The sequence below is a fragment of the Dipodomys merriami genome, unplaced genomic scaffold, assembly GCF_024711535.1.
Source record: "Dipodomys merriami isolate MVZ:Mamm:240054 unplaced genomic scaffold, mDipMer1.0.p SCAF_19, whole genome shotgun sequence".
Lineage (NCBI taxonomy): Eukaryota > Metazoa > Chordata > Mammalia > Rodentia > Heteromyidae > Dipodomys > Dipodomys merriami.
Genome location: NW_027203270.1, coordinates 3,955,127 through 3,967,377, shown reverse-complemented (window position 1 = coordinate 3,967,377; position 12,251 = coordinate 3,955,127). Strand labels below are relative to the sequence as shown.

At 40.3% G+C, this 12,251-nt stretch overlaps 1 protein-coding gene across 1 annotated transcript in view; it reads left to right on the top strand.

The window, feature by feature from the left end:
• Positions 1-10,392, top strand: part of Hsf5 (heat shock transcription factor 5) — a 43,392-nt gene extending 33,000 nt beyond the window's left edge. The window contains exon 6 of the mRNA XM_070027004.1: positions 8,176-10,392. Coding sequence (XP_069883105.1) covers positions 8,176-8,246 — 71 coding nt within the window. The 3' untranslated portion in view covers positions 8,247-10,392. The remainder of the gene's footprint in view (positions 1-8,175) is intronic.
• The last annotated feature ends 1,859 nt before the right edge of the window (positions 10,393-12,251 follow it).

Genomic DNA, 12,251 nt, shown 5'->3' with positions numbered 1-12,251 from the left:
TTGGAAAAGTTTGATTACTCCTTAATGGCAAGTGTGTACCTCAAGTTTGAGTTCATCTCTTCTTTCAGGGCTTTGCTGATTGTATCAAGAAATATTGAACATAGTGTGATTTTTTTTTTATGGTACTGAGCATTAATCCCTTTATCCAGTCTCTTTATTAAGTAGAGAAATTAAAAATCAACTATTTTTTTGCCAATCTAAATGCCAAAACTAAGGAACCTCTTATACACTGTAACTGCAATATCAATTTCCATAGTCCTTTAAAGGACAACTTGACATTATCAATGAATAAAATGTTCATGTCCTTTGAATCAAGAACACTAATCCTAAACCTGGTGTTGGTGTCTGATGCTTGTAATTCTAGCAGGAGACTGAGGTCTGAAGGTAGTGGTTTGAAGCCTGCCTAGGCAGCAAAGTCTGTGAATCTCTCCACTATACTACCAAAAAAAAAAAAAAAAAGCCAGAAGTAGAGCTGTGGCTCAAATGGTAGAGCACTAGTATGGAGCAAAAAGAGCTTAGGGACAGCACCCAGGCCCTGAGTTTAAGTCCTGGTATGGCACAGATGAATGATGGAATGAATAAGTGAACACGACTAAAAATCTCTCTTACAGAAATAAACATATTCCTAGAGTTATTCAAAAGTTCATCATAACCTATCATAGCAAGAAAACTAAAAAAGGCATAAATACCTGACAACTAGAAACAAAATAATGACAAAATCACACAATGAAAAACTGCAACCACTGGGCGCTGGTGGCTCACACCTGTAATCCTAGCTGCTACTCAGGAGGCTGAGATTAGAGGATCCAAGGTTCAAAGCCAGCCTGGGCAGGAGAGTCCACAAGACTCTTATCTCCAACTAACCATCAGAAAACTGTGGTGCAGTGGCTCAAAATGGTAGTGCACTCACCTTGAGCTGAAGAGCTCAGGGACAGGGCTCAGGCCCAGAGTTCAAGCCCCACAACCGACAAAAAAAAACCCAAAACTGCAATCATAAAAATAAAGTAGCTTGATATGTTGTGATATTGGTACAATAAGTGAACATTTAAGTGTGTGAAGTGACTAAGCAAGTTGCAGTACCTTATATCTGGCCTAGTCCCCCCACTAAGGAAAAATAAGGAAAAAAGTCAAGTTGTATAGGAGGAAACTAATATATGGAATGCTGCTTACCTGAGAAGACAGAGTTGAAGGGTTGGGATATTTTTAACTTCTCAATTTGTAAATATATGTATAATAGATTTAGATAGAGTTGACTTAACTAATCTTATTCTACACCGAAAATGCCTTTTTAAGATGTGTGAGAATTTCCAGGACTCACAGTAGCTTTTATTTTTAGCCTTTTATTCCTGTATAATTCAAACGTGTCCCTATTTCACCCCCCTAGAGCTGTTCTGTCTGTTATGTGCTATCTCACTGGCAGACCTTTGTCCCTGTCTTTCATGCTTTTCCTCCCCTAAGCATTTGTGCTTAGACATTTGTAGATGTAGCATATTTTCTGAAGACTTGTGTAGGTAGGAAGGGTTTAAATTAAAATACTCCAAGTAAGTGTGTAAGTGTGTGTGTGTGTGTGTGTGGACACTGGGGCTTGAATTCAGAGTCTTTCACACGTGGCTTTTTTGCTCTACTACTTGAGCCAGTCTCCATTTCCAGCTTGTTTGCTGGTTAATTGGAGATTAGCCTCAGGAACTTTTCTGCCCTGGCTGGCTTTAGTCTTAAGATTTCAGCCTCCTCATTAGCTAGGATTACAGACACAACTTTTAAGTAGCTATCCCTTTTTAAAATGTCACTTTACCCACAACCAGCCTTCCTCATTTCTAGACATTATGGCCTGCTTGCTGCATTCTTTTGTTGTATTAGGCACAGGAGTCAGATTTCACTTGTACTTTTTGATATCCTGAGGCCTCACCTTCTCCAACCAAAACAATGTCACAAAGATAGTCAGCTCCCTAAGAACTCTGGTGCCTGTTGTTATACTTATTTCCTCCCGCTCAGTAGATAATAATTGCCACATTAGTTATCTTCATTAATTTTTCCTGTGGATTATTTCTAAGTGAAAATAATAGCCTTTGCCCATAGTGTTGATGGATGAATCTCAGTTGACCTTGGCTTCCTGCTTAGGAATGTGAAATACTGACATTATTATGACACTTAATCATACTTTTATCAGGGGCAGGGAGTAAATGACTTTTAATTAAGCTACAACTTGTCTGCTGTAATATTAGTTTTATCATTAAAGTGTAAGCAAAATATAATTCATGGAATTGCAAACTTTTCTTCTTTGACAGTACTGTTGTCCATGAAAACATGGTCATATGTAAGGTCCTATGTCATGAAGAACTTCCAAAGAGTTGGGCCCCAGTGGCTTATGCTACTCAGGATCAAAAGTGATCTAAGGATCAAATTTGATCTAAGGATCAAAATTCAAAGCCAGCACTGGCAGAAAAGTATGAGAGGTCCTGAGTTCAAGCCCCAGTACTGACAAATACACACACAAAAAGAGTTTATCCAAAGTCAGTATAAAGATATAGTCTGCCTGTTAGAAGCAATAAAACATAATGAATAGGAAGAAAGCTTTTGGTATTAGAAAAATCAAAATCTGAATTCCCCTCTTTTCTGTGTGGCCATGGACATACTTACTTAACTTTTTGGAGCCCCTGTTTCCTCATTTGTAAAAATGAAAATAACAAAAGTATAAGTATAAGCCATGTAACTGGAAACTGGTAAATGGCTAATAGCAATAGTCAGTAGTAATAATTATAATTTATATCATAATGATTTTTGTCTATGTTTACTATTAATTACTTTTTTTTGGGGGGGGGGGCGTCCGGTCATGGGGCCTGAACTCTGGGCCTGGGTGTTCTTCAGCTCTTCAGCTCAAGGCTAGTGCTCTACCACTTGAGCCACAGTGCCACTTCCGGCTTTTTGCTTTTTGCTTATGTGGTGCTGAGGAATCGAACCCAGGGCCTTGAGCATGCAAGGCAAGCGCTCTACCACTGAGCCACCTTCCCAGCCCTACTAATTATTTTTCAAATAACTATTTTCACCTCAAATTCACATGGGCTTTTATAATTGCAGCAGTTCTATATTTTTTCCTACTCAATGCATTCCTCATTCTCTATAGCCTCCCTTTGCTATAACTTCCTATAGCCTTCTTCACCATTCATTCTGCCTATTTCTTATTTATTGAGAAAGTAGAAGTAAGAAGAGATACAATTTGTCTATATTTCTACCTATCTACCAATATAAAACAGGGTCTTGATGGTTGCCCAGGTTGGCTTTGAACTCTTGGGCTCAAGTGATCTTCGTGTCTCTGCAGCTGGGACTACAGGTATGCCACTGTTCTGACATCTTCCCCTCCAACCCATCTATCAGGCTCCCTTCAGTTAAATACCTATGTTCTGCCTTAACTCCTATCATAAGAAACACCAGTTCTCACGTGTATATAGACTCCTATAACCTTTTGTATACTCACAGACATAGCACCAGTACTATCCCCTTCACTTTTCAGTTATCACATTTTATCTTTTATATTAGATAATTCCCATCATGCAGAAATGCCACCATGAGTGCCATATCAGAAAAACTCCATTCAGCCAAGTGTTGTGGTACACACCTCTAATTCCAGCTACACTATACTATAGAGGCAGGCAGGAGAATCCCAAGACACCAGAAATTTGGGACCTGTCTGGGAAACCTAGACATATCCTGTCTCTTTGAAACAATAACAACAACAAAAATTAACCAGGTATCTTGGTGCATGCCAATCCCAGTAACTCAAGGGGCAAAGGCAGGAGGATCATGTGGTCTGAGGTCTTCAAGGAGCAAGAAGAGCAGCATAAAACCTAATCTAAAAAATAAAAATAACGCCTGTAATCCTAGCTACTCAGGAGGCTGAGATCTGAGGATCGCGGTTCAAAGCCAGCCCGGGCAGGAGAGACCGTGAGACTCCTATCTCCAATAAACCACCAGAAAACCGGAAGTGGCGCTGTAGCTCAAAAGTGGTAGAGCGCTCGCCTTGAGCTGAAGAGCTGAGGGACAGCGCCCAGACCCAGAGTTCAAGCCCCATGGCCGACAAAAAAAAAATAAAAATAAAAAATAAATAAATAAAATAAAATTGGACTGGGAGGTTGGCTCAGTGGTAGAGTGCTTGCCTTGCATGCATGACATAGTCATGAGTTCAATTCCTCAGCACCACATAAGCAGAAAAAAGCTGGAAGTGGCTCAAGTGGTAGGGCGCTAGCCTTGAGCTGAAGAGCTGAAGGACAGTGCCCAGGCCCAGAGTTCAAGCCCCAGGACCACCACCAACAACAACAAAAAAAGCAGCCAGGTGCTGATGGCTCACACCTATAATCCTAGTTACTCAAGAGGCTGAGATCTGAGGATCATGATTCAGAGCCACCCGGGGCAGGGAAGTCAGCGAGACTCTTATCTCCAATTAACCATCAGAAGACCAGAAGTGGCGCTGTGGCTCAAAGTGGTAGAGAGCTAACCTTGAGTAAAAAGGCTCAAGGCACAGTGCCCTGAGTTCAAGCCACATAACCAACCCCTCCCCCCCCCAAAAAAAAAATTAAAGCAAAAACAGTTGGGTCCATGTCTCAAAGGTCCTGCCTGGGTTCAAACTCTAGTACTGCCAAAAGAAAAAAAAAACAGAAAATGTCATCCAGTTGTTATTCATATTGCCATCCAAGTGTTGTTTTTCTGTTCTTCTTTGAAGCACCTAGAAGTATATCCCTGTCTCAGCTACTCCAGTCATTTTTTGGGGGGGGAGTCCAGTTGTGGGGCCTGAACTCTGGGCCTGGGCGCTGTCCTTCAGCTCTTCAGCTCAAGGCTAGCGCTCTACCACTTGAGCCACAGCGCCACTTCCGGCTTTTTTCTTTTTGCTTATGTGGTGCTGAGGAATCGAACCCAGGGCCTCAGGCATGCAAGGCAAGCGCTCTACCACTGAGCCACCTTCCCAGGCCCTCCAGTCATGTTTTATGTTCCTTCTGCTTGGCTGAGACTGCTCTTGTGAAAGTTCTAATGACTGCTATATTACCAATCCAAGAGTGATTCTTAGTCCCGGACCATTGTACTTTACCTCAACATTTGGACAAATTACTTTGGCCTTCCTGAAATACTCTCTCCTCTGGCTCAAGAGTATCATCCTTTCCTATTTTCCCTTCTATTAAAAATATAGACTTAGAATTGAAAATTATCTCTTAGAGGTTAGGGAATTGATTAAGAAAGAGACATTTTAAAAAGAATAAGTAGCCAGATGCCAGTAGCTGGCTACACAGGAGGATCAGATCTGAGGATTAAAGTTTGAAGCCAGCCCTGATAGGAAAGTGTGTGAGCCTTTTATCACCAATTAATCACCAAAAACCTGAAAGTGAAACTGTACCTTAAATGGTAGAGCACTAGCCTTAAGTAAAAAAGCTCAAGGCTAGTGCCCAGGCCCTGAGTTCAAGTCTCAGGAGAAATAAACTGCCCCCCTCAAAAAAAAGGCCAGGTGTCAGTGGCTCATATCTGTAATCCTAGCTATTTGGGAGGCTGAGCTCTTTAGATAAAAGTTTTGAAAGCCAGGGCTGGGAAGGTGGCTCAGTAGTAGAGAGCTTGCCTTGCATGCATGAGGCCCTGGGTTCGATTCCTCAGCACCACATAAGCAAAAAAAGAAAAAAGCCGGAAGTGGTGCTGTGGCTCAAGTGGTAGAGCACTAGCCTTGAGCTGAAGAGCTGAGGGACAGCGCCCAGGCCCACAGTTCAGGCCCCACGACTGGACCCCTCCCCCCCAAAAAAAGTTTTGAAGCCAGTTCAGGCAGGACTTGCTCAGAGAAGAAAGTCCATGAAATTCTTCTTTTTTTTTTGGTCTGGTCGTGGGGCCTGAACTCTGGGCCTGGGCGCTGTCCCTCAGCTCTTCAGCTCAAGGCTAGCGCTCTACCACTTGAGCCACAGCTCCACTTCTGGCTTTTTTCTTTTTGCTTATGTGGTGTTGAGGAATCGAACCCAGGGCCTCAGGCATGCAAGGCAAGCACTCTGCCACTGAGCCACCTTCCCAGCCCAAGTCCATGAAATTCTTATCTCCAATTAACCACCAAAAAGCCAGAAATGGAATTGTATCTCAAGTGAAAGAAAAAGCTAAAGGACAGTGCTTAAGCCTTCAGTTCAACTTCCAATACCTGCAAAAGAAAATTCTTTACTTACAAAGTAGGGTGACAAATGGGTCTAGTCATATTTCAAATTTTTATTTTAATATTTTTGGGCTTTTTATGGACTGGGTTTGAATTCTGGGCTTCATACTTGCTAAGCAAGCATTCTACCACAACTTAACCTTAATTTTAATTTTTTTTCTATAACCATGAGACCTGTTCTCAAGGTGAGATGTTTAGAAAATGATGATAATTAGGTATTAACTCCCACATCTTTTTTATACTTCAAAAATACTGATGTCTAGGTTGTACTCCATACCAATTAAATAAAAATGTCTGGAGGAGGGAGCCTGCCCCAGGCATTAATATTTTATTAAGATTGCCACGTGACATCAGGGTGTAGGAAGGTGTAGAAGCCACTGGCTTTACTTATTAGCCATAGAATAGCTTAGAGGTTCTACCTCCTAGTTAGCCACTTACTCCTTAGCATTAATTAGATAACTGATAATGCATGTTAGCTATTTGAAAAATGCTAAATAAGAGAGAAGATTTTCTCATTGATCTTAAACTGTAGCTCAGTTATTTTGTATTGCAGAACTCACATTTTTACGTTTTCCCATTTTTTTAATAGTGCTGGAATTTGAACACAGGGCATTATGCTTGCTAGGCAGGCACTCTACTTGAGATGCGCCCCAACCCTTCCTTGGCACTCTTGGTGAACTACTCTGTCTTCCAATCTCCAAGGGTATGCCTTCCTTCTTACAGTTTGTCTAGGTGTTTTCACAAGGTTCAGTTGTATTAGTTAATAAATGGGATTTTTTTTTTTTTTTGGTCTGGTCGTGGGGCCTGAACTCTGGGCCTGGGCACTGTCCCTCAGCTCTTCAGCTCAAGGCTAGCGCTCTACCATGATTTTTTTTTTTTTTTTGGTCCAGTCGTGGAGCCTGAACTCTGGGCCTGGGCGCTGTCCCTCAGCTCTTCAGCTCAAGGCTAGTGCTCTACCACTTGAGCCACAGCGCCACTTCTGGCTTTTTGCTTTTTGCTTATGTAGTGCTGAGGAATCGAACCCAGGGCCTCATGCATGCAAGGCAAGCGCTCTACCATTGAGCCACCTTCCCAGCCTGGGAATTTTTTTTTTTTTGGTCAGTTATGGGGCTTGAACTCTGGGCCTGGGCACTATCCCTCAGCTCTTCAGCTCTAGGCAAGTGCTCTACCACTTGAGCCACAGCAGCACTTCGGTTTTCTGAGTGGTTTATTGGAGATAAGAGTCTCACAGAGTTTCCTGACTGGGTTGGCTTTGAACCTTGATCCTCAGATCTCAGCCTCCTGAGTAGCTAGTAAGTGGGATTTTTATGAAGGTAATCAACCTTGGAAAAGTAACTACTTATTTTAACATTGTAGGTATTGCTGTTTCATATTTCTTCATCTCAGCTGATCTTATAGTATAGAAGAAATTAATTTTATGTGTGTGTTTCACTTTGATTCCTTTCATACTCCCCCCCCCCTTTTTTTTTTGTTCTAATACTGGGGCTTGAATGAAGGCCCTGGGTGCTGTCCCTGAGCTTTTGTGCTCAAGGCTAAATACTCTACCACTTGAGTTACAGCTCCGCTTCTGGCTTTTTTGAAGATAAGATGTCTTACTTTAATTGGAACTAAGAGTCTCACAGACTTTCCTGCCTGGAGTGACTTTGAACCTCAGTTCTTAGATCTCAGCCTCCGGAATAGCTAGGATTACAGGCATGGGCCCCTGATGTTTGGCTTTATTTTCCCTTTTTAATTTATAATAAAAAACAAAGTGAAGAAAAGACTTGGCCGTACCACTGAAAAGCAAACTTTAAATTTTCTTGATCTTTTCTTGTGTTTATATCTGGGCTACATCATTGTGCTTGAGAGTTCTAGAAGTATCTGAAAATTGAGATTCAGGTAAGCCAATGTAATTTTACAGCCAGTTTTATAAGAGAGACATCGACAATTTGTTGTTCTTGTTAGAGACTTGTCTATTGAGCTCCGTAGTCTGAGAAGCTAAAAGTGAGTAAACAACTCTTTCTTTCTAGATCTTCATCTGCTGGTGGACGTGGCCTGCAAACAGGAGCACTTTCCAAAGGAGGAAGAATTAAAAGAGTGAGGAATGGATGACAAAAGTGACATTGTGCATTAGCTATAGCTGGAGGCAGACTAGCCTTGCACATGACACACTGTTGGGATTTTTCCAGTTCTGTTAAGGAAAAAAAGAAATATTTTTTGTTTTGTTGGAATTTCGTTCATTGAAAATTGGAAGTTTGGTATTTTCTACAGCTGTTCGGTTCAGATTATTTACCTTGACAAACTACTAAACATCTAGCAGCCATGGTTTTTTTTTTTTTTTTTTGGTTTTATTTTTTGTTTTGCTTTGCTGCCCAGATCCCTTTCAAATGAAAAGTCCTAGCCTTCTGTTACAGTCAAGAAGCATCTAAAAACTGCTGCATTGATGGTACTGGAGCAAAATGTGTGTGTGCTGAGTCGTTGTGCCACTCTCAAACTGTAGTCAGCACAACTTCTGTCTATCTGTTTCAAGTCACAGTGTGATCCTTTCAAGAAGATGATGTGAAAAACAAAGACATATGAGGTCTCGGAGATCACAGGTCTAAATGGGTCAGGAATTCCAGGGAAGAAACTCTGGGAAAGAGCTAATTTTCTCCATGATTAACAGGAAAATTATCTTACTTCCTAACCCAGCATTCTGTTTCAAGAGCAAGGCATCCGGACTTGGACCATCCATCATACTGAACAGCCCCTGAATCTTTTATATCAACAGGAGTGTTCTCTATTCGCATATCTTTCTGTAATTTAATGACACATTATCATAAATAGCAAAAAAAGTTTTGTTAATATCTCTTAAATGTCTTCTAAAGAAAAAAATTTAATTTGTTTAATATAATTGTGTTTATAAATGCTGGTAGATTTAAAGGTTTTAAAGCTTTATATTTTTATTAATATTGCAGGCTAGAAGGATAAAGGATGCATATGTAATATTTTTTATTTTGAAGGGAATAGGTACAATGTGTGAACAGAAACATTAAGGGATTTAATGTAGGGTTTTCTTATTTTAGACTTACATTCAACAAACACAAAATCTCATCTGTGTTGAGGAAAACTGTCCTTTAGCAGAAGCTATGCTCTGATACGTTTAATAGTTTATATTTGCCTTAAGCTTCTGGGAGAACTTTAGTAGTGGGATAGAAGAGAACATATTTTTCTTATCTCCATTATAAGGTTCTAAATTTGAATAATAGGAATGTGGGATTCAAATGAGAAAAGGACATTTTGGATGTCCATTTACTGTAAGTGATCATTTGTACATCCAATGACAGCAAGGACATTTCTGATTTAAAGTCTTTTAAACTAACTAGAATTTTTTAGCATTCTGCCTCAAGTTTTCCTAATAAGCATTATGAAAACAAAAGGAAAGTCTAAGAATATGAATCTAATGAAAAAACTGTATTAAGTATAGGCTAGCCATTGTGGATGTAACAGATCGAGCATTCCTTATATTACATTGTGCCTTCTCAGTGATTTAAAATCGTACAAGTGTTACAGAAATCCGGGGTTTTTGAAAAAAAGCTCTGTATTGGTCTGCAGTGTCTTAGTTTAGATATAAAGTAGGAACTGAAAAGTGACTTGTCTGGTCCATCTGAGTAGACTAATAGATGCCTGCATGCTCGGCATTTATTAATCTTCATTAGCAAGGCTTAAAGGTGGACGAACTATCAAGGCATGTACATCTTTTGGCCAGGCTGCATATTTTGACAGAGTGTGTGAAAAGAAGATTGAATTTCCTAATGAAGGAACTTTGCCTTTCTCTGTCATGTTGAATTGCTGGTGAACTGTGTAGATGATATTCCTTCCCTTCGATATGCCTTTCTTAGCTTTTATATGTTGAAAGTGACAATATCTTTTGAGGAACATGTATCAAGCAGGAACTTTGGCATAGATTTGGTTTCAGTGGTTTTAAGGCTTAATTAATGAGATGCCTTGATGAGCTTTCCAAACTTTTTTATATATGAATACACCAGACCAAGGAGCTGGATCTCCTGCTGTACTCACATGCCTGGTACCCATCAACAAAGCTATCTATCATCAATGACTTGGGCAAAATGGCGAGAGGTAAAATAAAATCTTCTTGTAAATTAGCCAGTCAGGTCTGACACATACTAACAAGGTTCCTAATTAGCACCTCAGTATTTCAGCACCTTAAGCACCAATAAATTTCAATCAATCAATAATAAAGTGAGTGTTCCAACTAGACTTGTCGTCTTGCTTGTTTTTACTATTTTACTAGTGATTAATAGAAAACACAGTCATTATGGACATTAATAATACTAGTAAAGTATTATTAAAGGAGAAAATACTGTATTTTTTTCAAAAAAATTGTCATGATTTTTTTTTTATTCCATTTTGAGTTCAGGCCCTTGTGCTTACTGGGCTTGCTTGCTTGGCTAGCACCGTACTACTTGAGCCAAATATCAAGCCCTGCTTTTTTTTTTTTTTTTTTTTTTAATCGGTCATGAGGCTTGAAGTCTGGGCCTGAGCGCTGTCCCTCAGCTCTTCAGCTCAAGGCGAGCACTCTACCACTTGAGCTACAGTGCAACTTCCGGTTTTCTGGTGATTTATCACGGACTTTCCTGCCTGGGCTGGCTTTGAACCACAATCCTCAGATCTCAGACTCCTGAGTAGCTAGGATTAGAGGCGTGAGCCACCGGCTCCCAGCTCAAACCATGATTTTTTGTTGGTTATTTTAGAGATGGGAATCTCATACTTTTTCAGGCTGGCCTTGAACCATAATCCGCCAGATCTCTGCCTCCCAAGTAGTTTAAGCTAAGCTCTAGCCACCAATGCCTGGCTTTTTTCCTCCACCTTTTAATTTGTACTTGAGAAAAGATTTACTTCTTAAAATACCATCAAAGTAAAGAATTCTTAGACATGTTTTAAAGAGTACTGGGTTAGCCAGGAGCTGGTTGCTCGTACCTGTAATCCTAGCTACTGAGGAGGCTGAGACCTAAGGATCATGATTCAAAGCCAGCTTGAACAGGACAGTCCTTGAGACTCTTCTCTCCAGTTATCTACCAGAAAATCAGAAATAATGCTGTGGCTCCAAATGGTAGAGTGAAAAAAAAAAAGAGAGAGAGAGCTTAGGGATAGTGCCCAGGCCCAGAGTTCAAGCTCCACACTAGTTTATTTGGGGAAAGGAGGGGGTGGATAGATGTTCTTTTCTATATAGTTAAGTCAATTCTGAAGGATGTCTGTCTTGGAAGATTAGGTTGAGGCTCAGGATGTAGCTCAGTTGGTAGAGCCCTGGCCTAGCATATGCTAGACCAAAAAATAGAAACTAAAATGAAAAAGGTATCAATGAGAAGGAATTGCCCCTCCCATAGTACTGGGGACTGAGCTTGGGCCTTGTGCATACTAGGCATAGTCCTCTACCACTTGAGCTATACCCTCCAGAACAGCAAGAGCTTTTCATTACCATAGTGATGACATCTCTGGGGAAGTATTATGGCATCCTTTGAGGAATGGCTCTAAAACTTTGAAGCCAGAAAATCATTTCTTTGAATTTTTTATTGTGATGACATAAAATATAGGATATTATTGGACTAAATAGCTATTTGGCTTGATCTTACGTCCCCAGGCCCAGGATACATGTTATTCTCAACATCTCCGCCAGAGAGAGAAAACCACAAAACTTTCTTCCTTTTTCAACCAATTGTATACATTAACTATTAGGTTAGTACCTATGTAAATTTCAAGCAAAAAAAAAAGATGATAGGAAAGTCTATTTTTTAGTTTAGCCTTAAAGATATTTTTGCATATATCAATGATTATAATAATGTATACTTTTTATTTGTTGTATAGTCTTAGGACATACAAAAACTAAAAACACTGGGCTGTGTATGGTGACTCATACCTGTCATCTTGGCTACATTTTTTTTTTTGTCAGTCACAGAGCCTGAACTCTGGGTTGGGCGCTGTCCCTCAGCTCTTCAGTTCGAGGCAAGTGCTCTACCAGTTGAGCCACAGCGCCACTTCTGGCATTTTCTGCTTATGTGGTGTTAAGGAATTGAATCTAGGAACTCATGCATGCAAGGCAAGCACT